This window comes from Dermacentor variabilis, chromosome 7, assembly GCF_050947875.1.
Source record: "Dermacentor variabilis isolate Ectoservices chromosome 7, ASM5094787v1, whole genome shotgun sequence".
NCBI lineage: Eukaryota > Metazoa > Arthropoda > Arachnida > Ixodida > Ixodidae > Dermacentor > Dermacentor variabilis.
In genome coordinates this window covers 143,259,664-143,287,492 of record NC_134574.1, presented here as the reverse complement: position 1 = coordinate 143,287,492, position 27,829 = coordinate 143,259,664, and the positions used below count along the sequence as shown (strand labels likewise).

The window sequence follows — 27,829 nt, the reverse complement described above, 5'->3', positions numbered from 1 at the left end:
AGTGCTATGGATAAGAAGATACAGGAAGGTACAGGCATGGTGCAGTGCCTGCTCTACAGATACGAAGACAAAAGAAGACAGAAGATACACGAAGACGCAGGCATAGTGGTGTGGTAGCGCTACACAGATGAAGACAAAAGCTACGAAGTTACAAAAAGAGTTGTACACCTCTCGCCTTTGTCTGCGTAGCACTGTCGCAGCACAATTAGTGCTCCCCGATTCTCCCGGTTTTCAATTTTAATGCTGGTTGCAAAAAACGATCAACTTTATGTGGCAGGGCTTACCGTAGCACACTGCCCTTTGTTCAACTTCAGACAGAAAACCCATGGCGAGCCGAAAAGTTTATTTTCAAAAGAAGGTTCTTAGTCGATAGCACGGAGCAAGAAACATTTAGGAGTGGAAACTCCGCTGTTTGCGGCGACCAGAAAAAGTCACATGCCCGCGGAGCCGTTATCGTGCTGGCGGCGCCTGGCGGCCTGGAAAGAAATTACCGCCGTTGAGAGCGCGCCGAAGCCGCCTGCCCGGGCGCTGCATTTTTTATTTTTTTCGCTGCGCCTTCTACGACGCGCCGCATGGCGCCGCCACTGTATACGGTCCCGTCGGCGCATACAACAATTGTGACCTTATCTGGTCACCCGCGCTCGCTCGCGCTGACGGGAGTTTCACCTCCTAAATGTCTTACTCCGTGGTCGATGGCAAAGGAGTGTATCTCACGAGGACCTTTTTTTCAAGAAGTTTCAGCTGTGGGCATGCTAAACGAAACTTGAATTAAGCAGTAAAAATTATTCCACAGGTCACAAGCATGCCATTGCCTCAAAACATGCCAACTAAAGTTACTGTATATGTCTCCTTTCAGTGAGCCAGAGCTGTATACCTGTTTTCCATTTGCCACTCGCGCCCTTATTCGTAAAATACAGGCATGTGATTCCAAAAGCAACCACGCAACAGGGAGAAGTCACAATTACGGCACAGATAAAGTTGGAAATGGCAGCGCCACTGGGTCACCACAGTTTTGGCTCTTTTATTTATGAATAATGTCCAGGCAACTTCCTTGGAAAGTTAATTTTCCTTTCTTTTTTGCATGCAACAATCAGATGACAAACATTTTTTTCTCTGCATTTTGAACTGGTTCAGGGCTTCTGGTTGGCATGTCTTTCATCAGATGGCGCCACCAGTCCATGCGCAACAAAAGATCCAGCGCTAGGGAATGTTTCAGTACATGTAACAGGATATTTCTATTCGTTCCAAAGATGTTGAATAACTGCCATAGCTCATATGCGCAGGTTAGTAATAAAGTGGGCCTTGAACGTCCCAGATGAAGTGGGTAGGCCACGGGGGTTAGCGCAGGTTGGCCCACAATCGTTATGTTGCGGCCGAGTTTGCCTCCTGCCAACATGACATGTGGCTTCCCCTAAAGCAATGGCTCATTGTGCATGCAAGATGGTGGACCTTTGCGCGACTCTGCTCTCGTAGGCCGCACGTAAGTAACTCTAATACCAACTGCTACCTGCTCACCTAATTAACACGTCTGTTGAAAGGCTCCCCTCTTCCTCAGGTTTTTCAGGAGACGCAAGTCTGAAATGGGTTTCAATCGTGGTATACACTCTGGTTCTCTGTTGCTTCACACTGGCATTAGCCATCTGGTGGATTTTGTCACTCACGTACATCAAATCAAAAGATGGGGTTAATTGTCATAAAGCAGCACACAAGCTATGAGGGATGCCGTAATGGGGAGCTCCAGTTAAATTTTTACAACCTAGGGTTCTTCAACATGCACCTAAATCTAAGTACACAAGCATTCTGGCACCGTGCTGCCATCGAAATGTGGTCGTCGAAGCCATGAATGGAGCCCGCAACCACATGTTCACCAGCAGAAAGCCATAGCCACTGCCAGAGCCACCACGGTGGTGTAATGACAACATTAGCCGTCTTCACTGATGGCAACAGGTTAAAAAAAAAACTTAGCTTTTTTTTCTTTTTTTCCCTTTCTTACGCAAGCAAGACAGTGCCCCTTCCGATTATAAAAATATTATGCACTATGTCTATGTGCCAAGTGACATCGCTTACTCCTGCAACATCTTTTGGAACTGGTAGGCGGATAGCACTGAATCAAAAAGTATATTCACTACTGAACAAGAAATGCAAGCTTCTGTTTGAATATGTGTGCTCACTGAAATGAGTAGGACAGGACTGTCATGCCGCAATTGTTAGGACTAGGTCCTCTTCAGAATGCACTCTTTTGTATGGGATGACCGTGAGAGCTTAACTTTTCGTGCACAGATGACAAACCCAGTTCTTCAGTCCACTGTCAAAACTTGTGACTGACAAACAAAGCTCATTAAGGCATTTTATTTCGTTTCAAAGTAAAGAAGGTATTTCTTGCTTGCCTGCGACTCTGTGTGTTTCAACACACACAAGACCCAATGCGGTCTTGAAGACCGCATTAAAATGAATCACTGAATGCAGTCAACTTAGATAAACTCTAACACTTGGGGACTACAGGTTTTTGTATGAGCTGTCAGCTAAACAAGGTATGGTTCAAAACAAAATTGTGGCTTTTATATGCAGACACGTGCAGACTTGGTCATGTTCGAATGTGGATACAGGGCAATAAAGGTTGTACAAGCGTATGCACATAATAATCAGAAATATTTGTGGAGAACTGGTTGGTAGCAACCTTTCTATAGGAATGCCTGTCGACACACACAGGAACCCTATAAAATGCAGGCGTATTTCAACTATTTATGCTTAAAGAATGCTCTCCAATTAGTCTTTACTAGTAGTGTACCTCGGCATTGCAAAACCTGTCCTTGTTATATGTGTCCTTTCCGTCCTCGTCCTTAGCACTGTTTTATGAATGCCGTCAAGACGAACCAACTCACCCAAATCAAGGTATTGTTGCGGCAAGCATTTTAATAAACTAATTTGTTAAAAACAAACTGCTTCGAAATGCAATGAAGATGCATAAGGATCAACAGGGTGCTGAAGTCCAAATGTAACATGGCTAGTACGAATAAAACATCACAAAGAAGATAAACAAGGGAACACTTGTCTCTGTAGCGCTACTTAGTTGTCTTTCTCGTTTCTGGTCTTTCATCAGTGCTCAACATGTTCCACTGTGACATGATCAATAACTCATCCAATGACATGTCCTGTTCCAGTCTGTTCGAAAGCTAAATGTAATTTTGAACTATTCACGTTTGAATTAATGCAAGTTCGCTATATATTGTCTTCAAATTAACTGATCCTACCAATGTTCAAAACGGAATCGCTTGATTGAAGAGTGCTCTTCAGTAAAGGAAACTTAAACCACATGGAAAAAAAACCTAGTTTCAGATATTGCCGACAGAGACCAGCCTCTATGCTAAACCTTGCATTTGAAATATGATTGGATGCATCATAAAGAAATAGGCAATTTTAATACTGAAGGCTAATTACCACTTGCTGTCATTGATGCTTGCTGGAAATGACACAGAACCCACACAATTGCAAAAGAGTACAGCTCCTGGGCATGGCCTCAGAGAATGGGTGGGTGCCAGTGGCATGTCCACTTGCCTGTCAACTAATGATGTGCAATTTAAAGGCTGTGAATGAGACAACTTCCAGTCTAAGATATGTCAATATTGCTTCAAATATTGCGTCATTCCCACATAACCATTCTAGCCAGATATTTCATCGCAGTTGGCCTTTAAGGGCCCGGTTAAGGCAAAGAGATGGCGCCACACTCACTTGGAGATCTCGGCCTGGTTGTTCCGCTCGCCCTCGACCGTGAAGGGCGATGCACCCGTGAGCAACTCGTACGTGAGCACCCCCACGCTCCACCAGTCGACGCTGAAGTCGTGGCCCGTGCTTCCACCACGCACCACTTCAGGGGCCATGTACTCAATGGTGCCACAGAACGAGTACGCCCTCTGGTCCTGGAATGGTACAAAGGAAGGCGAAACAGATTATATGTGACATTTTTCCAGCCTCAGAATTTCTCCAAATGGAGTGGAGTTGGCTAAAATGGTATTCTACTCAGAGCCAAGACTGGTCTACAGATGGTTTCGACTGGTAAAGGTACATTTGTGTGACAGACTGAATCACCAACACCACACCGGGGTTTGAGCGTGACATAACCCACCGGAAGCGAACACTGTCCCAAATGAGCAACCTGTACAGTGCTCAAAATATGAAACGCAAACAATTCGAAAGCTACTCCAGTGCACTGTTTTGTTTCCAGGTTCACCTGCATTTGTAAATGCAGGCTTATTTCAGACTTCCAAATGCACACTTGGACTACTCCATGTTGGAAACCAGCTTCAGAGTGATTTCATGTCGCCCTTCCACATAATTATTCATAAAAGCTGTTGTTGCTGTTTGCGCTTCAATTTTTTTAGCATTCTACGTCACAGCATTGTACGCATTTTGATTCAATGCCATGTTACACTCAGTCTGAGACAGGAATCGGAGATTATTAAAGTCTGGTGTATAAATCAACCTAAATCAACTGTTTAGGTTCTTAACACTTTGGCTTCAGAACTAAGCATTAACTGGTACCTATCTGAGCCAAACTTGTCTCCACTAGAGCCAGCAATTGCCAACCTGTTTGAGTCAGTAGAACCAGCAAAAAAAAAAAAAAAAGCCCATTGGCATTCGTCAAATTCCAACTGTAAACTGATCAATCATGTTTTTGTTTAGAAAGTGTGGCTCCTTGGCTCCATGAATCAGTTGGTACTTGCTGGTGCTCATTCTGTTGACACGTGTTTCTCATTCCTTGATTTTTTTCTTGTACAATCCTTTTTTTTTTGTTACAGTATTTCTGACCAGCTCACTTGAGCTGAAAGCTCTGCTACTGTGCAAAAACAAATTCCAAAGATTGTCATTTTAGCCCATTTAAACAAAGCATAACAATGCGTTGTAATGGGCCAGAAGCAGGATGGCCTTGTCAAAACAACCACCACCAAAAAAATTTCCCCTTGCGTCACCATCAACAGCAGCTCAAAGCGACAGAAGCATTCAACAGGTGAGACTCCGAAAGAAACGCGCTGCGGGATGCTCTAAGGACACGGCAGGCCCGATCACAGCTGCATTTTCTTTTCCGCTCGGCAGTTTCCGAGAAGGAAGTGTACGGCACGCAGCGAGGAAGAGAAAAGTTGAGAGGCTGGCATGCGGAGAGGAGAAAAATAGAAAGAGAGAAGGAAATGAGGCGGAGAGGGGATCCAGAGAGAGAAAGGGAGAGGGGGGGAGCACATGGTGGGTTTCCACGAAAGTGGGTCACAGGGGCTGCTGCCACTTGCCTTCTCGTGCGGAAGGAACTCCTTGCTCAGTCCGAAGTCTGTCAAGACGATGTGTCCTTGGCTGTCGAGGAGGATGTTCTCCAGCTTGATGTCACGGTAGATTATCCCCAGCTGCAGACACAAAGGAGGGCAACAGAGCGAAGCATATGTAAAGGAGTGCCACAAGCTGAAGCCATGTATTCTCATGATAATAAGGGCAATAGCAATAACCAAAAAGAATGCACAAATTCCTGGAGAACAAAGTCTAATGTTATGCGGAAATTGCTTAATGCTTAAGTAGACTAGTCAGAATACTTTGGTCTGCAATTTACTTCTTGCCTTTAAACCTAAATTACAGGACCCACTGCCGAAATTCAACCAATCCCTGCACCTTCATCGCAGTATGTTAGGCACTACTTCTCTTATTTTTTTGAAATTTTGCATGCATGATAAGTGAACGCAAAATGATGGAACATCATTTTGTGTTCATTAGCAGGGAAGATTCCTGTGTTTTAATGTTGTGGGTTGGCTGCTGGAGAGTACTCAACATTGTAATGTAGCAACCTACAAAACTGAGTGAATCAAAGTAAACTTATGTGGTGCAGATTCTACTGTCCTATGTGTCCAATGAAGCGCGTCCCTATAAACCTCTGGTCATAAGAGATGCTAACATGGCATATACATTCATACTCCACAGTCAAAATCAACTTAGATGGAAAACATCGAGTACATTTTGTTCTGCATTACAGGTAACACATTGCTCAAGCTTTTTCATTTTCTAAAAACCAACATCTCCAGCTTGCGAGCAAAGGCAAGCCCCCCGGCTTGCAGCAGACATGTCGAAGTAATCACACAAATGAATAGTGCTGGCAGTTAAACCACTTAATTCACTCGTATCATGGCGCATTAAAACAGCGACACAAAGTCACTTCGCTTGGATGACAATAAAGAGATAAGTAAATGGGCGGGTTCTTTTCACTTTCACCTTTGCAGGATAGCGTGTAGTGGCCCCTCGAGGTGCGAAAGCACGAGATACACTTCCTCATTCGAAGACGAGAGAGGCGGCGTTGTGATAAGCTCCAAGGACTACTCCTGCCAGAATGTCTTTTTGATATTCACCCCGGATCTAACCTTGCCACTCACTGCAAGGCTGCGCGCGCAGTTGCACTGAACGCCCCCCTACTGCTGCAACAGTAATTCGAGGACAGCCACCTCTTTCTCTTCGTTCAAACAATGCAGAATCGGTGGCATGTGGCGGGAGACTTGAGCAAAGAAGCCACGCACGCAAATTGCTCCCTTCCTGGGTGAAAGTCGGATAACTGTGGTCACAGGGTCGACATTGCATAGAAGGTTCCAAGCATTCGCCTCCGCAGGACAACAAAAGAAGGAGGACTGCTGCCATCCTTTTGGACTTTGCCCTTAATTTATTTGCCTTGAATGTTCTTGTAGGACGTTCTGTGGCCTTTTGTTTCTCGTGCTTTGCATCTCGTGGCAGCTGGCTCATGTAGCCAGGAGAGGTTGTGTGCATTGTGAGAGTGATCATTTTTCATATTTCGAGACAATGGGTCTTCATGAGATGAGCTGTCAGACACTCGTGCAAAGTGGGAAAGGAGGAGACCGGTGTTATGATAAGAGTATTTCAGCGTGTAGTATCATTAAGGAAGTCTGGGTTTTGAAAGGCGGGCTGCAATTGTGCAAAATTAAGGAAGCTTTCTTTCTTCTTTCAGTTCCGTACTTTACCTTTACAAAGCTCCAAAAGAAAAGTAATAAACTTGGATAAATGACGCAAGGAGTGCTTGCGACAGGCTGTTGCCTTGACGATTGTCTTATAGGAGTGCTGGCCAGCAACATGTCATCGCTACGAAGTACAACAGCGTTCACAGACACACTTTCACTCGCTTATGTAGCAATCTGTGTACAAGTAGTTTGTTCATTCAAGTACTGAGTAAGCCCCCTGCCGATATGCACTGCTTCAACACAAGGAAGGATGAATGCTGCATGTGTAGCATGTAGTACGGTACTGTACTGTATCATTTTCTGTATGATGCATACAAAACCAAGCTCAAAGTGATGGAACATTTGAAGCTGGGAAAAAAGGGGGTCAGCATTTGGTCATGACATTACTCACCTTGTGCAAGTGTTCGAGAGCCAGCACGATTTCTCCTATGTAGATCCGGACTTCGGCCTCCGTGAAGTGGTCTCTTTGGTAGAGGTGCGTGAACAGCTCACCGCCGCTGACATAGTCTTGAAGGTAAAGAAGAGGATGCGGTCGCCACATCACAAAAGCGTCTCGCCATTTTTTTTTTCTACAATGTCAACATGCACCGCACCAGATGGTGCGAAGCTGTAACGCAACTGTTAGAAAGTGCAGGTAGAACGAGAAACAAAATGCACAGAATTCAAAGTTTGCAACTGATTCCCAAAATTTAACGCACCAAGGATGAGGTGCAGCTTCGCATCCGTCTGGAAGGCGTAGTGGAGTGTCACCAGGAATGGTGACTGGCGGATGGCTTCAAGGACCTGCCGTTCTGTGCGCGTGTGCTCTAGTGTCTTTTGCTTTTGCACGATGGACGCCTTCTTGAGGACCTTCATGGCGTACAGCTTTCCGTGGTCCTGGCCGCCAACCTTGCGCACCAGAAACACCTTTCCGTAGGCTGCAACGTGGGACAAGCAAAAAGAAAACAATCCCAAGTGAGCGTGCCATACATTCACAGGGGCATTTTATCGAACTGGTATGTATCCCACATATTTTTCTTTAACGGTTGATCAAATGACTGTGACGCTGGTGTAAACTAAGGCACACAGAATTACAACTGCAATGCCCATGTTCTGCCTAGTGCCTGCTGATGCAGAAATGTTGGCAGCAACAATAACTAGAATATAGTGAACTTTGTGCTTCATTCACCCTTCTGCGAGGACAAATGCAATACACCCACACAAAACAGATTTAATGCATGATGGTTGGAGAAAGCGTCCCGAGATCACCCTACCAGTGCTGCTGCTGCCATAGAGTTCTCTGGTGTTCAGGTGTTCGGTAAAGATGGACTGCATTCGGTAACTACTCAATTTATTTTTCTTCTTTTTGCCTTTCGTTACAAGCTCACACGAATCCACACCCCCGCTATCCCCTGGATCGGCCACTGGGCAGGATGGATGATAAGAAATGCACAGAATCATAGGAAACGAATCTGTACAAAATATTGTCTCCACGATACATTTTCTAACGCGCTGAAGACACTGTAGTGTCACCACCAAGCACCACCGTGGTATGTCTGGCAGTATTAAGGCACATGGCATGCATGCTTAGCTGGACCAAGAGTGCAATCACTGCTAAATCCCGCCTAATAGTCGAATTCGCCAACTTCGGTTATTCGGTAACGGTTCGGAAAGCACACCGTTCCCCAGCTTCCCTCGTGCGAGTGGTCAGAATCGCGTTTTCTTCAGTGAATCTGCGGTTCCGACCTGTCCAGGAAGTGCAAGCGGACGGTGGTTTCACTTTTCGAACCACTATACAAGATCGGAACTGTCAAATTCCGCCATATTGTCGGCGATGATTGGTTCAAAACGCCAACATGGCGGAATCGTATGGCAGTGCCATATTGCCAGCTCCTACCGGCTCGCAGAGTGGTCACTTGCTGCTTGATTCCCCCAAAACGTCAATTAACGGGGCGAAATTTCAGTGCGCAGAGTAACATCCCAGCAGGAAGTTTCGGTCATGCTGGCTAAAACACAATCCCGATATCTGCATAACCGTCGCAAACGTTCCCCCTCCCTCCTGCTACCACTATAGCTGCCATCAGCGTAGGCGTACAGCGTGCCGCGCTCGGACCGCGTGCGCATGCGCATTCCGCGAGATCGAGAATGTCCGTGTCCGCGAAGCCGGCGGCGCGCACGCATGCAGTGCGATTGCCGAGCGCGCGGCGAAGCCAGCGACGCGCGAAGCCACTGCGCCTCGCGGCGAAGCCACTGGCTGGAACGCACGCTCGGCGAGGGCACGGATGAATGCATGTGCCACACAGCCTTCACCCAGTCTCTTTGGTCGCGCTGGGCGCCCGCCGCGGAGATGGATAGCGCACCGCGGCGAGCGGGCGGGCGAGCGAGCGCGAGGCTTTTATGTGCAGCGAATCTGTCCCACTTCTCGAAAAAAAAAAAAAAAAGAAACCGCTCGCCGCAACATCGCACGCGCGCGTGCCACTGACTTGACGCACGATATCAAAGGTGGAGGGGCGGGGGGGGGGGGGGGGGGGGGGGGGGGGGGGGGGGCTCAACAATGATACGGAACGCCGCGAACGTGAAGAGGGCTCCGAGCGTGCGACGCGCTGCGCATTGCGTCGCACTGAAAAACGATGCGACGCATATGGCGCGAATTCAGCGCCGTTGGCCTGGTCCAGATCGTCTGGTATCAGGTTCAAGTTCTGACTGAACTCGAAGAGGTTCCAGTTTCCGAGGTTCAAGACTCGGCAACTGACCGCTTGGCAGCAGGCGACCGATAGACACACGCACAGCCCGACCGGTTGACGATCGACCGACTAAAATGGACGTCCATGTGAAGTAAACCACGACAATAAGCTTGTCGGCACAGTGGCAATGCCAGCGCGCGTGCTCTCACGGGAGAAAGCCCACTGCCGTTCCCGATAACTGTTTCGTCCCATTTTATTCCGCATTTATTTTATTTCGGTCTTGCTTTTCTTGGACAACAGAGCACAAAGATGCAGATCTGCACACGCACCACCATCGAAGTTTTCGCAACACAACGCCAAGCGTTGAATTTGGCTGTCTTGCAGAGCTTATAAAGGCCGGGGGGGGGGGGGGGCGTCCCCCCTCCATTTCGTAAGGAGGAGCTCGCGCACATCCTGTCTCCCCCCTCCCCAACCACCAAGCTCGACAGGTCAACTGTATACCCCTGCTGCGGCCATTCGATATGCGCTTTGCCAGTAGTGCCCCGCGCGGCGCAATTCTAACGGTCCAATTTTTCGATTACTTATATAATCGCAATCAATCCGTTGATGTGGCATAAGCAAAAGCAGGAAAGCAGGTATTGTCGTACTGCTGCATGCATTTCCCCGGGTCATTGCACAATGCGGTCACCATCCTTGTTCGACTAAGATTCGTTGCAGAGCATACGTTCATGAGTCACCTGAGCGTGAAGTTATCTGCTCGCCAGTTGGTGAAGGTTTCTACGTACTTCTATTCTTTGACCTGCGTCACTGCTGGATCACGTATTCAAAGCTTCACGGACACGCTCATATATATATATATATATATATATATATATATATATGAGCGTGCATGCTATACTGGTCGCCCCCCTAAGACCGCCCCCCCCCCCACCTCCCACTGAAGGGATACATTAAAAAAGCCAATGCTGTCATCACACGCCCAACCAAAAAGACAAATAATACAGAGCGAAAAGAAAGAAAGAAAGAAACCCGACTCCACGACCATCGATGACGTCAAGAAAGATAAGAGCAGCGTTTGTGGCTTGTTAATTGTTCTTTATTGTTGTTGTTGTTTGACTAGATAAATGAGGCGGCTAATTACATGCACAGTCGGCTTTCCAAAGACAATGTCTAAGACACTGAAGTTACCGCTTTCCCCACTAACACGCGCGCACATAAGCCTCAGACACGGAAAAATATCCACAGAGAAGTGCGACCGTAAGCGTATTATCTTTTACTGAATACCTGGTAAAAGAAAGACAAAGAATACAGAAACGAAAGAAAGAAAACCTGACTCTACGACCATTAATGGCGTCAAGAAAGATCTCCTTCGTCCTGCAGTGCACATAAAATAAGCTGATGATGATGACGATGTTGTTGAAACGTAGACGCGAGCAGCCGCTTTGGTGGCGCCATCTTGTGGCGCAGAGTTTAACCAGACAGAATCGTGGGCACACGCAATTATTGCAGCTGGTGCTGTCCTAAAGGGGTAAGATAAACTACTCTATCACTTTCCTTCGACGAGAGCACCGATACGAAACGAAAACGCTTCTCAGCCGTAGTCGCGCACAGCGTCACGACAGCGTCGCTCTACCATTTCTCTATGGCTGCACTGTCACCCACGTTTCACGTAACATCCGCGCAGCATTCCATTGACGGTAACAGGTTATACATACAACCTATAAAACTTGTTTAGTGACGTCGAACCAAAACTAGCCCATCGACCCGAACTCTGCAGTAGTAGAGAGCGGGCGTGCCTTCTCGTCTTAGCGTTGCCAGTTGCCCCACGCAACGAGCAACGGAGAAGAATAACGGAGAACGGCTTACGAAACCCTCCGGAGGGGCAGCTCGCAGTGCTCGTCGCATCGCGGCCTCTTCTCGGAGAGCCTCCGCCCACAATGGGGGCTTCGGTTTCCAAAGGGACAACGGACGTGCGAGGTCAAGCCGGCGCACCACACAAAGTCGCGACGTAACGCACGCTTCTCGAGGGCGCCGGGCGGGGGGGGGGGGGAGAGGGGAGGATTCTTCTCGAATCGGGGCGCCGCGGAGCTTTGCAGAGACGATCGCGAGACCACAAAGCGACACTTTATACGTTACACATCCCTCTGCAGAGACGCGATGTTAAAGAGTGCACACAATCTTTGGTGTCCCTTTCACAGACGATGCATGCACAAACCCCCGCGAGTGCGCGCCTGCGCGCACCTCGTTTTACCTAACCAAGATGGCGGACGTAGAGTGACGTCACCACCGCCACCCCTGCTGTCCTTCACTCCGCGGACCGCTCAGAAACTTTCAAAGCGAGTCTCTCAGCTTAGACAGGCAGCTTTACCCTCATACACAAGGAAGGATCCGGGCTTGAGTTAACTGTCAATAAAGTTTTCACCGTCTCTCTCAATCTCTTAGCTTCAAAAGCGCTTCTTAGCGGATCGGTCGGCCATGCTGGTTGCAGGCGAACGTTAAGGCGCGTGAGAAAGTTTGCGTGAGGAATTTCGCATATCGCCGCCATTCTTTCCGCATATTGTCCTTACCGCTCCGCCACTCGCTCTGTGGTTTAACTAGCGGGTGATTAGGGGACTAAAGCGGGTCGCGTACGCAGGAACTAGGGGCCGCGGTACTGCGCATGCGCAGACCCCTACATCCGGGTCAGCGCACGCGCAGTATCATCGCCCATAGTTCTTGCGTACGCAAGCCGCTTACGTCCCTTAACGTAAAGCTTTGCATAACTCGCCGGGGGGGGGGGGGACAGGGGGCGAAAGCGCGCTAAGAAAGGACCTTACGCTAAAATCGCGTCGGCACATCCTGCTCGCGTTGCGCATTGGTTCGCTATTGGGTCGCGCGCGCATATTGCTGCGCGCATGGCTATGACGTAATAGGAGCGGCGTGATCTCCTATCGTGATTCCAGCGTCGAATCGGAGGTCATCCGTCCCAACACGCCGATGAAAAGCGTGGCGTGGCCCATTGTAAGTTATGCGGGCGTAAAAAAAAAAAAAAGAAAACGCGCATAAATTTAAGCGTGCGCGCACTCATCGCATCCAGACTCGAGCTCACAATTAAGAAGCACACTTTCGCATAATGTGGCCTTCAGATTACGTAACCCACACCCTTACTGCATTAATCATTGCTCGCGGGCAGCCCGCGTGCACTGCTAATGTAGGCTGGAATAACGGCGGGATAATGGTTGGTTAGTTTGGGTTTAATGGCACAAAGGCAACTAAGGCCATGCTGCGCCAGACACAAGACAAAATAGCGGGATAATGTAGACTGAGACAGTCTCCATATGCGCAATGTAGTGAACAGAAATAACGTAAGCTGGTCAAACATTTTTTGGCTCTAATTCCGTTTCTTATCGCTTTGTCTCTTTATAGTGTCCTATTTCAGGATGCGTAGACCGTGGAGACTACATACATAGGGAGACAAATGCAGACTCATTTCTACGACACGCCTCGAAGAAAATGGCGGAATGCCCCGAAGAGAGACCCTGGAAAACGCGAACGTCAAGCGGAATACGACGCCCTTCCGTCAATTACGCAGATAACGCACGCGATAATAACGCACCAGTGCGCAAGGGATACCGAAAACTTGGCCTCCTGTGCGGGAAAGAAGAAATACCGAAAATGACAGATTGTTCTCGAAGGTCGTAACAGCACTCTATTGGGATATGATGTCTGACAGATATAAATGAGAGTCATTAGCTCGCGCCTCCACAGTGCTTGAACAGACCGGCTTCATAATCACGTCATTTCAGTACAAAACATAAATACGGTAATCGCAATTTCAAAGTTTAGTCGTGGCCTCTGAGACTGAAGGAGATGAGGGGGAGGCAATCGCGGAGGCCATATATTCAGCGTGCCTTGTTACAGCACAGCGTCGCGAGATGTCGCTAGGGGCGCTGCTGCTCGCCTCTTTTAATGTACCGTGAACAGTTCAGCTACGGGTTCAGCGCCCACATTTCTGCGATACCACAGATCCCTCTGCGTTAGTACACGTTCAGAAAGTCCAACGTCTGGGCTAGCTTGACCTGCATAACTATTCGGCTAAATTAGCGTTAAAATACGAGCACGCGTACATACGGACGCGTACCCAGGCGCACGCGTCCGTATGCCCCTTTCAAAGTAAACGAGAGGCTCGATTTTTTAGGAGCAACTCTACGAAGCCTCCAGACAATAAACCCAAGGAAAGCCACAAGGGAAACTAACAGTTGCCTTCATCGTCTGTTGGCTTCATACGGTTGTTTCTGTGTGTTCTTCTTACGTCTCCCACATTATGGAATAGCAACGTGCGCAAACTGCCACGCTTGCGCCTTTGACAGCCTGAAAGCCTTATTTATGCTGTCCATTGCTCACGCATTGTATGACGGCTCTGCCTCGATAACATCGTACACTGTAAGCACGGCACGCCTCCTCCTGGAGCTAAATCTGGCTAGCATCGCAGATAAGCATCCCTGCAGACGTGGAAAGGAAGCAATAAAGAAAGAAAGAAGAAAGAAAAATGGCTCAGAACAGACCCCGTATGAAGCGCAGTGCAGTAGTGCGTGCGTTTGCATTTGAAGCACGTCTCACGATATATTGTCGGCACTTGGGTGCACCACCACTGCCGTAGGGCAGCGCTTGCAATAGCAGACGGCAAGTTGCTGCGGCAACGAACAAAAAGGCAGCGAAGGCGAAGCGAACGCGTTGACGGCGCTCCTGAAAATAGTTCCACAGTCTCGCTCGCGTTTGCTTAGGTTGGGAATTAAAAAACACAAGCAGCTCATTTACTGGTGTACTTACATTAAGATATAGAACATAATAACATACACAACTCGGTGTAAAATTCGAATCCTTTTTTTTTTTTCTTCGCTTTACACATCCGCGTTTGTATCAAGGCTACGCTGACTCAATGTCTGCTAGGGAAAACCAAAACAGAAAGCACCGAAGAAAGCACTGCCAAACAAGTATATTAACTCTGTGGCCAAACCCGGCCGCCGAACTACTTGGCGCGGCAACACGTGTGCACAAGTTGCGCTCCCGTAGCTTTCCTTTCATTGCCACAGAAAGACGTCTGCCAGGGCAGAAGGCGTGTACGTATCTGTCTTCTGCTCAGCGAGATTTATCTTCTGCAAACCTAATGATGGAGAAGATTATTTATTTGGCAAAGCCTCTGAAACTGGGCGGCGACAAATAGTCACCTAGCCTGCTTGATTTAATCAGGTATATACTGTGCATGTTTTTCATTCTATAGCCATTTTTGTATACATCTCCATAATCTTCCTTTTCTTTTAAACTTTTGTTCCATCAAAACTTCTCTATCTACCTTGTATCGCCACATATGCCTGTATAACGGATCCGGTCGTATCAATTTCTTCCCTACTCCTTTTTTTTTTCTTTTCCACCAATACTGTAAACGCCTCTTGATTATCTCGACTGTTGACCGGTTGGTGCTTCCGTCCACTTTAACTCCGATCGCTTCTGGAAGGTGTACGTGATTACCGCCAGGTCTCGCTCACATGGTTGAATGCCTTCGCGTTCCATTAGGATATGTGCTGAGTGATCTACATTTTTCTTCCTTTTCTTTCTTTCTTTCTTTCTTGCTGCAGCACAATTTCCTTCACCCTCGCGCGCAGAAACAGCGACACGTAGCGGCAGAAGCAGCGTCCTTCCAAAAAAAGTGCAGAAATAGACCCCGTCGCTCGCTTCTTTTTTTCCTCCACCCGAGAAAAAAAAAAAATGAAACGCGCGATGGCATCTCGGCGGTCGACGCGGCGCTGAACGTCCCGGGACGGCCACCACCAATGGTGTTGGTGAATAATCGATGAATGCTCTCGCCGCGATTCCAAGGCCGCCCTATCGTGCATGGGCACAGTTGCTCTTAGAAGACGGCCAGCAATCATCTCTATCTCTCCATTTCTGTATGTTTATTTTTTTGTACGCCACATTTTCTTCTTCTTCTTCTTCTTCGGTCACCAGGCTAGGATATCGGCGTCGCGAAAGTTGGGGAAAAGCAGGCGTTTCGGTTGTAAAACTTGAAAAAGAAAAACTAAAAGCCCGAGATTCGATTGCGAGACCTTCGATCCAATAACACGCAGGATTGGATTTGGACGACACTGGAAGGAGCGGTTCTATCCCCTTTCCGTCTGGCCTCTCGCCCACGTCTTCATCCACTTGCCGCGGCCGAGCGGGACCGATAGGGCATACGCGGGATTATATATATATATATATATATATATATATATATATATATATATATATATGCGCGAACGAGTAATACCGCCTGCGGCGAACCGTGTATCGTAAGTTTGAAACGAACCGTGATCTAACACGCTTGGGGGAATTGGGCTAAAAACTTCGCTCTTTGCCTAACGAGAAAAAAAAGAAAAAGAAACCCTAAATCCTGTATTCATTAACCCTATATGATAACACATGTTGCCGTATATCGCACGGGGGCATATGCCTTACACATCGCATGGTGTGCGGGAGCATACAAGCTTTTATAGCAAATTATCTCCATACATTCCTATAATCATGTGCGACTGGCCCTATATTATATTTATGGTACCATACGGATCTTTATGTGAAACCCCCATACGCTCACATGGGAATCATACGGAACTTGCCCCATATTTGGAAACATGTGGGTGTTTCTACAGGAACTCCACATGTTCGTGTAAGATTATCTGGATACGGGGATTACAGTTCTTTTTTTTCGATCGGCAAGTTGTCACGTCTGTATAATATAGGAATGAAAAAATAAATCGGGATCCGCTTTTACGAAATCCCGCATATAGTATTTTACCGATTAGATAGTTTTACGGCAAGCATTTCTCTTGCTTTCTCTCTCTCTCTCTCTCTCTCTCTCTCTTTTTGTCCATGTGTCGCTCTCTTCAATGTGCATTTCGAGAACGTGCTGCCGCCAAGATGATGCAACGTCCACTTCAGCAGAACCGTGCGATTTCAGGGATAGATTCGACGACCAATATATATATATATATATATATATATATATATATATATATATATATATATATATATATATATATATATATAGAGAGAGAGAGAGAGGCCCGGTTTCATATCTATGCACGGATTTTTAGGAAAGCACCCCGGGGCGTCGCGTGGGTTGCCTCTGTAGAAAAGACGCTGTACGTTCTACCAGTTCATTCTTCGAGAGCGTTACGTGCGTAGAACTGAAGCTTGGAGTAATGACGCAGCGTTCAGACACAAATCGAAACCTCAGAACGCGTGCGAAAAAAGATTTAAAGGGGGGGGGGGGGTCGACGTGCCGATGCACCGTAGATATGAACGTCACTGAGCCAGAATTAGCAGCCGTTGGACGCTTCTAGTGGTTGCAAACGTAGAGAACCTTTAAAATCGCTCCTATTCGCAGAACGCGAGAATAAGCTACGTTTATTGAAGCGTTCTGAGGCTTCGTTTCATTCATTTTATTTCGGCGTTATGGTACACGTATAGCATGCACAAATCCGGGGCAACATTGTAGGTTCAGCGCGACGGGGCAACGATAGCCATCGACGTTACAGAGCTTTAGCATACCGTTACGACGCTCCACGATTACCGCCGTGTGTCAGCTGTGCGCGTGCTAACTATAAGCCGCAACAACAGCCGTTAACTTTTTGCACGGGCATGCATGCGCCTGCCGCCGCCCAGCGCGTGCAAAGCTAGCAGGTGGCGCAGACGGTAATGATGGTCGGCACGCTAAAACTCTCTAACGTAAGCTATTCTCTTTCTCGTTGCCTTACTCGCGCGTTCTCAGGTTCACGTTTCGTGGCAACGTGAACGGTTCAGTGCGATAGAGGCAGAGTGAACCGCTAACGATAGACAGTTTTAGCGTATCGCTACCGTTCTACCATTACCGGTATACCGTGTCCAGTACCTGGTTGCCAGACTGAGTGCACGCGAGCGTTAGCTAAGTCGCAAAAGGCACACGGGTAGCGCGACTTATGGCCAACTTGCGCAAATTGAGGCGCTAGTTTGTCAAGGCGGTATATCAGTAGCGGATAGCGAGGTAGCGGCACGCTAAACATCTGTTACGTGAACGGCTCCCGTTGCCTCTCCTATTCTCGCCTTTTGGGGTTTCTTTTCCAGGGCAATGTTAACGAATCAGTATATGCTGCAGGAAAAGTTTCCAACAGGAAAGCGGTGTAGACGGCATAGAGGTTGCGTAATAGCTACCGCTCTACCGTCTCCGCTGCCTAGCTGCCAGCTTCAGTGCGCGTGTTAGCAAAGCCGCCACAGATACGTGCACAGCGCGGCTAAGCCGGCACGTGCACACCATGCACCACGCTGTCGAGGCGACGTGGAGGCAACGGTGGATATAGTAGCGGCACGCTAAAACTCTCTATCGGCGTGATTGCGATCAACTTCCGCAAGCCATTCTCTCCCCATTCTCCGGGAGAATTCTCTTGCACCACGTAACGACGCTCCGTCAACAAAAAGGGGGGGGGGGGGGCGTTAGCAGCGTGAGCGGGGAGAGAGAGGGGCACGCTAGACGTATTACCGGGTAACCCAGTTGCCACGGCCCTCACCTAGATGCGTACGGCACTCAACTAGTCATGACTCATCACCAACCTTCGGCGTCCTCCGGCTGAAAGCGAGAGATTGCAGGCGGCGTGACAACGCACAAGCGGCAAGGCACGTAGGCCACACGCCGTGAGAAGCGAGAGCACGACGCGCACAGCGGCGGAAGGCGGAAGCAACTGAACTAGACCATGGTCTCAGAGATCGTAAACGCGCGCTAACGATCTCGGAGGACAGAGCGTACACGTAAGAAAAAAAAGAAGAGAGGGGAGGAAAGAAGGATTGAAGTGCGGTGTTCAACTCGGGACAACAGACAAAGCGAGAACAAAAAACAACGTTAAAGGGTATGCGAAGTTTGCAAAACATGCATGGAGAGTGGTAAAGAATAAGCAGTAGTAAAGAATGCGCAGAAGTCGAGAGCGGAGGGGGCCGATTAGGAGGAATGTAAGTTTCGTTTTCTTTTCTTTTTTTTTCCGTCTGCCCTCTTTACCGTTTAATACTAGCCGCTTTAATATTTAAAATGCCAGAAGTTTCGAGGATTGCGCACACGGCATATTTTACGCAGTGACGCCAGTATCTCTACGGTCTGTATAAGCATGGCTGGCTTGGCCTCCGAGATACCCATGTTGCGAGAACCACAGAGTTTCTTACAAAAATTTTTGTTGGAAACTCTATGGCGAGAACAACGCTTTCTGGAAAGCGAGTATTGAGCGAGTGTTAAGTTCGCCCTGACGGCGGAGGCGGCCAGGGCGTCGTCTGCTAAAGGCGGTCAGAACTAAAGATTACGACGATTCCATGCCGAACCAGGAGTCGCGTCAACGCACTTGTACGTGGTGTCCAAATTCACGCCTCATAGGGTGGCGCCCTCTGGATTTTACTGGTTTTAGGCGTCGGACGCGATCTTGAGAGTCGGTAACTCGTCTGATGCACGTCGTCATGGTACCTATTTGGACACCAGCGAAGGTTTACGTACACCGCGTATACCTCCGCGTCACAGGACGTCGTCTGCTCAAGACTCACGCTCCATAAGACACCTTTCCCACTCCAGAAGTTCACACTGCTTTGAAACAAGAGCGCAGGCGTACACGTAGGCCGCAAGATAGAAGAACACAACCATCCAATTCAACATCGATTCGTAATAACAGCGGTAATAAAATACTTTGTATTCGCCGCTGACCCGAAGTCACGCGGGGATCGCCGGTATGGAGTCGGTGCGGTTTTTCCAGCGATTCTAAGAAGCAGCGGCGACTGGGCGTACAACGGCTTGAACGCATGCAAGCGCCGTGCAATGCCATCTGCTCAGGGCCACCACCTTAAACAACCGCATCCACTTTCTCCGGGGTCTCTTCAATCTCCCTGTTGCATTCAAAACCAAAACCGTTACGAAATACTCGCGAACAACAACATAATGAAGTATCCTGCCCACTCCGACACACGGCCGGCAAAGAGACGGCGCCGCCGCAGTAACGACAGACGACAGCAAGACGAAGACTATATAGCGTCGCGCAGTTTCATCGGTCCCAGTACTTCCATCTTTCTTTCTCTGTTTATTCGCCGGCTTCTTTCGGACGGGGCCGGCCGCCGTCTAAACGACGAAGTCTCCTTCCGACATATGCGTGTGTCCCCGACGGGGTACCTTGCGCCTAATGACTTCTCCGGTGCCGAGAAAACAGAAAAGAAACGGGAGATGAACCAAGGCTCCCAGAAACCAAGCGAAGGCGGGAGTAAAAGAAGAAAGGACGCCAGCGATCGAGCAATGGAAAGTGACCCAGGAAGCATCAGGCTCGCAAAAGCACAGGCAGCAAAGCAGCCACCATCGCCCAACCGGCCCGTACGTATAACGCTGAAACGCGCACGCGCGCGAACCGTTCAAAGCGAAGGCCTCTTGTCCTCCTCCTCCGCCGCCATTGCCTAACCTCGCGCTGACATTCACCCACTGGCACACTTGCGGAGGGGCTGCGAGTGCTCGTGTGTGCGTGCGTGGCCGAGCACCGTAGGCAAGCCCCTGCCGACGGCGTTTGTGTCTCTTTTGCTTCGCTGGGAGGACGCGACACACTTTTTAACTTACCCCCACCGTGCCCCCCCCCCCACCTCCGTCGACCCCTTTCGCTTCCAGAGCGACGCAAGGAAATTTCTCTCGCTTTCTCGTTTACTTCGCAGCTTTAGTTTTAGTATTTCTTTTTTAAAATTCCTGCTCGATACGGCCGGGCGACAATGGACACGTGCGCGGAAGATGAGAAATACGAACAATAACGATAACAAAGAAAGAGAAAGAAAGGGAGGGGGGGAGGTGAGAAAAGAATGAAGGACGCGCGCTTTCGCTTTCGCCGAGTAATTTTGTGTCTCTCTTCCTGAAACGTCGGGCACACCACGTAGCCGCCACAGATACCAGCAACTTCTTTCCTTATCGTGAGATACGAAGAGGAAAGACATAGATTCGGAACGGCGACTCGCTTTACCGTGTAACGTGCATCGCTCGGTTGCGCTAGTTAGTTGGATCACAGCTGTCGCGTCGGCACGTAAGTGTATTCCGAAGGCCATTGCGTCAGACGAGGTCTTTTCCTGGATTGATATAGAACTTGGGATCGCGGGTGCCTATGATGTGAACTCGACAGAAGGTTGATCTCAGGCGGGTAGCTCAAGGCAAACCGTGTAGTGCTGTACGGGAAAATGAAAAAAAAAAGAAGGAAAAGAAACGCAGGACAGACAGACAGACAGACATAGATAGATAGATAGATAGATAGATAGATAGATAGATAGATAGATAGATAGATAGATAGATAGATAGATAGATAGATAGACTGAGCTTGAAACGAGACGTACAGCTGCCCAGGAAGAGATAGTTTACAACAGCCAAATACCGCTGACGCAGATGTGAGCAGCTGAGCCGGTGGCGCCCTCTAGTGACGCGGATTTGAACCGGAGCGCACAAAAATATCGAAATGACGTGCAACTTAGCTGCTGGCATCAGCATGATGCTAAATGTACCACAGCGGCTGTTTCCCTTTAAAAAAAGGAAAGATACCCTGTACAATTTTAGGTGTCGCACAGTTTTGCCCAAATTAACTGTTGGCGTGTTTTGTGAACGAAACGCGGGAAACTTATTTTAATAATTTAAAGAAGAAAAACGGCACAGGCTCACTTATTTCACCCCAGACTCCTTTCGCTCGGTCGTCAGGTCTCAAGTTTGCATGCTATTCCTGGGCCGCGCCCCTAACAAACAGGTTAGCGGGTGACGCCACAACGGATGCGCGCGCTGGGTGAGGTCACGCAAGGCGCCCATGGAAACCCGAGATGCTACATACAGCTGTGCGAGGAAATCGTGGGGCGGCCTCCTCCGATCAACGAAGTGCGCTACACTGGGAACGGTTTGATGATAAACGCGCTCCTTCCAACAGCGTATACAGGAGCACGCCGATATATAAGCAGTAGTCAAAAAGAAGAAGGAGAATGAGGAGGGAGACACGCAGTGGCGACCGCCTTTGGATCAGAATTTCGCTGCAGATTCGTCAAGGCGTGCGCGCACGTATCGAAATCGGAGAGGAAGCTCGAGCATTCGATTACACATATGAGCGATTTTTTCCGTCTCCCCAGTGGCAAAACTTACGTCTGGCAATCACTCGGTCGACCCACAAAAGAAATCGTGCTCTTGGATAAAAGAACCACTCACTGCAGTGTGCGCGAGCTGTTTTCGAACGTTTGATTGCAACACGCGGGTACGCGCTAATTTTTTTTCATTATCCGACTGTAATACACGTACTCTGATTTGTTGCTTGACTCTTTGACTTCATTCATTCAGCGTATTAGCTCATTCATCAATTGTCTTTTAACGTCTCAAAGAAGCAGAGAGTCTACGAGAGGCGGTTTCTTTTCTTTTTTTTTTCCAGAATGCCGGGTTAATTTGAAGTACCTGTATACATTGCTCGGCTTCCACCGAGCCGTCGTTACACGAGCGATTTTGCACGCCACTACCGTCGGAATGTAGCCGCTGCGGCAGGGAATCGAACATGCGACCTCTATAGCTGTACGCCAGGACGCCGTACCCACTGATCTAGGACGGCTGGATATACATGAATACAGTAAGCGCTCGTAATGTGCTAACCCTTATCGCAGCACGTGATCACCATGACCGTAGACATCAGAGAGGTTTAAGCTTGTCCGTAAATTTCTGTCCGTTCAGGGATTACCGGAGACGTGAATGGCAAAAGAAAAGCGGGTAGCGACATCTTGCCACGCTCTGTCCACCTACAGTGCGTTTGAGAAATGTTATAGCCTCGCCGAAATCTTCTCGTCGGAGCAAAATAAAATATAGTACACAAGGGGTGCACATTATAACGACCATTATGTAGCTATATCGATTCTTTACACCGTCAGTTAAGTAGAAATGGTAGGTCAACGCCCGTGTATACCGTGCTTTGTGTGCACGTTAAAAAACAACAAAAAAAGAGAATTAATTTGCGTGATCTCTGTTGTCAGACTATGCGTCATCAGAAGTCGCCATCAGCGTTGCCGCTGCCGTACGCCTCTCCGGCGATCCGGTATTCCGCAAACGCTAATACGCTTACGGACGCACTAAAAAAAAACTTTCCATTATCTGCTTCCGCGTGGTCTGTCTATACGAGAGTTGCTGAGCTAAGTTGTAGTTGGGAGTTATCGCGGCCACGGATATATCCACGGATATATGCACCTGATAGCACCTAACGCCAATCCCTGAGGCGTACCGCACACTCCGCGCCCAGAAACATGCATGTCCGGCGACGACGCAGGACGGGTTATCGAGAAATGGCGCTTCTAGGAATTCCGAGCAAGGGCTCCCACACATCTCGCGATCGACTCTGACGGACAGATTGTCCAGACGCAGACGTTAACGCAAATTGCGTCTTCTATTTATGCGCACACGTATTCCTGACCATAGTAGATTGTACACAGACAGTTTACGGACAACAGTCGTTAACTAGTAAAGTTCCTTAACTCTGGCCCACACGACATTTGTACGCGTGTTGTTTTAAGACCAAATGCAGTAGAGAGTCTTATATAGAGAGGCGCAATCAGAATTCCAAGCCGTTAGCGTTACCAAACTAAACACTCCGCAACGGTGAAGGAAACGCGCAAGCCTGCAATTTCCGAAGCCCGTCGGATAACTATCGCAGACTTCACGCCAAAACATCTGCAAACCCTTGAACGGATAACTCAACGGCTGGTCCGCCCTTCCCTGTTCCAAAGACCGGGCTGATGCCAACCCCTCCCCTGCCGGTTCTTTGGTGTTCAATTAAGCCGAGACGGGAGCAGCTGGCGTACGCAGCACCACCACGCGGCAGCCGCAGCGCAAAAAGAGGGTGTCTGCGACATCGCGACGAAGTCTACAGAGCGTCCGAACGAATGTTCGCGAGGAAAAGCCACTTCGGGAGCTTCCAAATTCCGCATTCGGTCGGTCCGGGCGTAGCCGCTTCGTCCTGCAACGGACAGGTGGCGCTGCGGGCGCATTGTGTGTCCTCGTCGCGTCGTCAGGCTTCGCTCGGCTTCTCTATCCACGCTCGCGCGCTCGCTCGCAGCAACCGCTGGAGCGAATGGGATAAAGTAGGACAGCGGAGGGCGCCGTGAAAAAGTGCCGCTATGAGAGGAAAGAAAGAAAGAAAGAAAGGAAAAAGAAACGAAAGAAAGCCAGGAAAGAATGAGCGAAAGTACAGCACGGCCTTTTCCCCCGCTGTGACGAAGCAACAGCTGTCAGCAATCCGTGCCCGTTTTTGATACTTCCTTTATGTAGCCGCATACATATATGCTCTAAGTGGCGTGTCCTGCGGTAAGCGTAAGATGACGTCGCTGTCAGGTTAGACCCGCATCCCGTCTTCCTCGTACAAACAACAACGAAAAAAAAAAAGAAAAATACGGAAGAAAAGAAGCAGGGGGAGGGGTGATAGCTCCTGCTCGGCAAATAATTGGCTCGCCATTGGACACGCTCTTCTTGCTTCTGTAAACCAGGCCGTTGCGCGTAGCACGGAAAACGCGACGAAAAAGAAACCTGTATGAGTTTATGTTCTATCTGGCTACTTCGCCGTGTGATAAAATGCAATTTGCTCGTTGAGTTTTTTTTTCTTCTGTATTTTCTTTTCGTCTCTCTCTCTCTCTCTCTCTCTCTCTCTCTCTCTCTCGTTTTTTTAAAAAAAATTTGTGTTGCCTCTCGTTGTTTTTTTTTTATGTTTTGTAGCCTCATTTTTTTTTTCATTTAGTCATACTTTCTCTCCATAAAAATGTATTCGATTTTTCAAAGTAGCGTTCCTACAGAGGCGCCCTTTGAGCGGTCGCTTACGCTACACTGACTGTGACTGACTGCCTATGACAGTCTGAGTACCCGCGGCTGACTGGCTGTGACTGCCTATGACTGACTGACCGTCTGACTGCCTATGACTCACTGACTACCTGTGACCTTACTGATGTGTATACAGGGTGTCCCAACTACCATGCGCCATGAAGCACATATTGAGCAACAGAAAGCAGTATCCAGAGTATCTTATGTTTCTCTAAAGCTCTCTCCTTGATACTCTTAATATAGTTACAATATTTGAGTTGATAAATAATTAGGACTAGTAGTATAATTAGGCGGAGTACAAAAAATAATCTGAGTATCTGCAAGCGACGGCAAACAACATTACCTTGGTTCTGTCCAGCTACGTGGCATTTTCATATTTTAAAATCTTGATGCATGATAGTTGGGGCTCCCTGCATATGAAACTGAACTCGCACTGGTTCATGTGGAAATCTGAAGTTCACTATGCATTGAACTTGCTTTCGCAAATCCATTTAGACTCGAATGACGCTCGTTTTTTTTTTTTTTATTCCTCTAGTATCATATCAATTTAGAGCAACTGCAAAGAAGACAGAGCATTACAGAAGTCGCCAAGAGATCGCGGTTCAGTACGACCGTGCAATCATCGCACCAATATGTACAGAAAACCTAATGGCGAAAGCCAAGCGCTTCTCGAAGCGGGCGACGTGACCTACGGCGCCCGTGTGCAAAATGAAATCAGAGGGCGTTTCCAAAACTCACCTCCCGTGCCAAGAACGCGGAGAAGCTCGAAGTTGGACATGTCCACTTTGCCATGGCCAGCGAGGTTGACTGCAAATTAGAAAAAAAAAGAAAGACGGAAAAACTCCTTAGTGAAAGTCGTTCGTCGGCCAACAAGAGCATCCCATTTCACTTGGCCATAATTACAACTTGCGAGCAGGAAACAAAAGAAATAAAGACGGGCGCGGCAATGTTTCAAGACCGGGCATTTGAGCGGAGGTGGGGACATTCTTGTCACGAACATGGCTTCGGTCAAGGACGCACAAGGAAAAGATTCAAAAGTAATAATAATAATAATAAATACAGGAAACCGTCAAGAGAGTAGACCTGACTTGTGACGACACTCATCGCTCGTGATTCGGAGATAAAGCCCTAAGGTTCTCACGAGCTTGCTTTAGGCTTCCCTCGCGTAACATCCGAGACCGTACACATCTTTGATAAAGAAGAAGGTTTCTTCAGATGGGCGCTTTATTCTCACTGGCGGCGTTTTCGGCAAACGCCGGGTATGTGTAGACAAAGAATGGTCGCCCTATTACACGATTGCTCCCGAGATTCGGACGCGGCCTTGAAAACAAAGAATAAGGCGGCAGCCGTCCGCGGAGGTCATGATAAGCTAATCGCAACCTCGGAAGCAAACTGCTATAAGCTGAGTACGAGGAAGTCGCCGCAACTTTGGAGCCATTACGCCTGATGGACAGAGCGGCGACGAAACGACCTTATTGAGATGATTGCAACGCACGAAGGTTTCGTACATAGAAGAATAACCGTACTTAGAGGCCGTTAAAGTTAAGGCTTCCGGAACGCTGTCGATTAGTCGCTTCGAGTCCTCCAGCTCTAAGAAGTTAATCCGCAGCTTTGAGAATTAATCGCTTGGTTAATCGGCGACGCAGTTGCGGAGATAATCGTTCGTGTCTTCATCCGCGAATTTCGTATGAATACGGTGCTATAGGAGACGAAATTACGAGAAAGTGGAAGAATTGGGCAGACGAAATGGAGCGTGGAACAGACGACGCTGGGCAGACGACATTGCGCGGAACAGACGACGCGTGGTCCATCAGAGTTTAAAAAAAGATAGATGGCAACGCAGAACAGACGACACTGCACAGACTCCGCAGAACAGACGACATGGTGCTGCACGGAATAAGAGAAGAGGTGGCGACGTAGACCGGACAGCACCCTACAGACTACATTGCCCAGAACAGACGACACGGTGGTCGACCAGAGTAACGTTATGTAAGGCAGAAGCTGAGGAAAACGTCGTCGGCGAGTACGAGAATAGGATGTAGAAGTAGGGTTATGGAGATTGGTTAAGCAGGCGTGGAAACAGGCGTGACTGGTGGGAGCATTAGGAAAAAGAACTGGGCTTAACTAGGCTGGTGATGATCATGACAACAACGGTCATGAAGACGCATAACGAGTAACGCGCAATGTACATAGCTCACGCACAAGTGGAAGTATTGCAGGCAGAAGCCCTGTTCCCGAGTCGTTTTGTCGACGACCATCCGACGACGGCCCACGCGAGACCAACAAGTGTTTTCTCAGGGAAAATCCGCCTCTTTCAAATCCGATCAAGCACCTTCCTTTGAATAGCCTGTTGCTTTCTTTTCGCTTTCGCCTATGCTTCCTTAATTCAGGGCTACGTCAAGTTATCCTTCGCAGAAGGGCATACGCCGAGTTACCTTGTAATACATCGCCGAAAAAAGGAGGAAAGACGAGCGCGGCCGTGAAACCCTACGCGCAGGCTTATAATTCAACGCCGTTCTATGCTCGCCGATGGCAGATACTTAATTATCTCCTTCACCATCTCTCTCCCTCTCTCCTTAATTGCGCTTTCTCTTTGATGCATTGTAGAAGGTTCCGGGAAAGCACGACCGCTTCGGGCTTTCAGCGCGCGCAGTATGATGCAAACCAAGCGTAGCGTTTCACAGGGCCGCACTCGCTATAACTACTGGGCCGAAATTCAACCGGTTATCTGCAGAGAAATCACAGCGGAAGTTGCAGCAACTGAACATCATAAGATCAGCAATAGGTTTGCGACGGGTATTTGATTGAACGCACGGCCCACCTCTGTAGTTTAAAGCATACTAAGGTCTAGACCTTAGTATCTGACAGGATTATAGGACTGCTATCCTATAATCCTGTAAGAGAGAGAGAGACATTCGACAAAGCTATCTATCTATCTATCTCTCTTTCTATCTCTCTCACTGTGTGTTGGAGTACGCGAACCTATCGACTCGCGACATGGTAGGAGCCGACGACACCGATTGCAATGTTTGAGGGTGCGTCCAGAGCACAGAACAAGTGTTCGCGTGGGTGCTGAACTCAGGCTCCTTAATTATACGCGTACTCCTGATCTTTCGCCAAGAGCGATAGAACAGATGCGTTAAATATCAAAGACAGCATGTATAGTTAAACTATATTAGGTTAGGTTCCGCACAGTGGACCATCGACTCGAAAAAAATTAACCAGAAGACATACGTTCATATTAGGTTAGGCTAGGCTAAATAAAGTTGGGTTGCGCGATCGTGCCCCCTTTTTGCTAAAACCTTAACGCGGCG

General features: G+C 48.3%; 1 protein-coding gene across 3 annotated transcripts in view; it reads right to left on the bottom strand.

Annotated features, from left to right (window-relative positions):
* LOC142588050 (ribosomal protein S6 kinase alpha-5-like) overlaps positions 1-27,829 on the bottom strand; it is a 298,656-nt gene that overhangs the window by 21,948 nt on the left and 248,879 nt on the right. For 2 of the 3 annotated variants that reach the window (XM_075699488.1, XM_075699489.1), the window contains exons 2-7: positions 25,254-25,322; positions 7,694-7,912; positions 7,387-7,502; positions 5,280-5,390; positions 3,730-3,917; positions 1,516-1,575 (exon numbers count right to left, since the gene is read on the bottom strand). In XM_075699488.1, coding sequence (XP_075555603.1) covers positions 1,516-1,575; positions 3,730-3,917; positions 5,280-5,390; positions 7,387-7,502; positions 7,694-7,912; positions 25,254-25,322 — 763 coding nt within the window. The remainder of the gene's footprint in view (positions 1-1,515; positions 1,576-3,729; positions 3,918-5,279; positions 5,391-7,386; positions 7,503-7,693; positions 7,913-25,253; positions 25,323-27,829) is intronic. The other variant, XM_075699490.1, reaches the window with a different exon arrangement.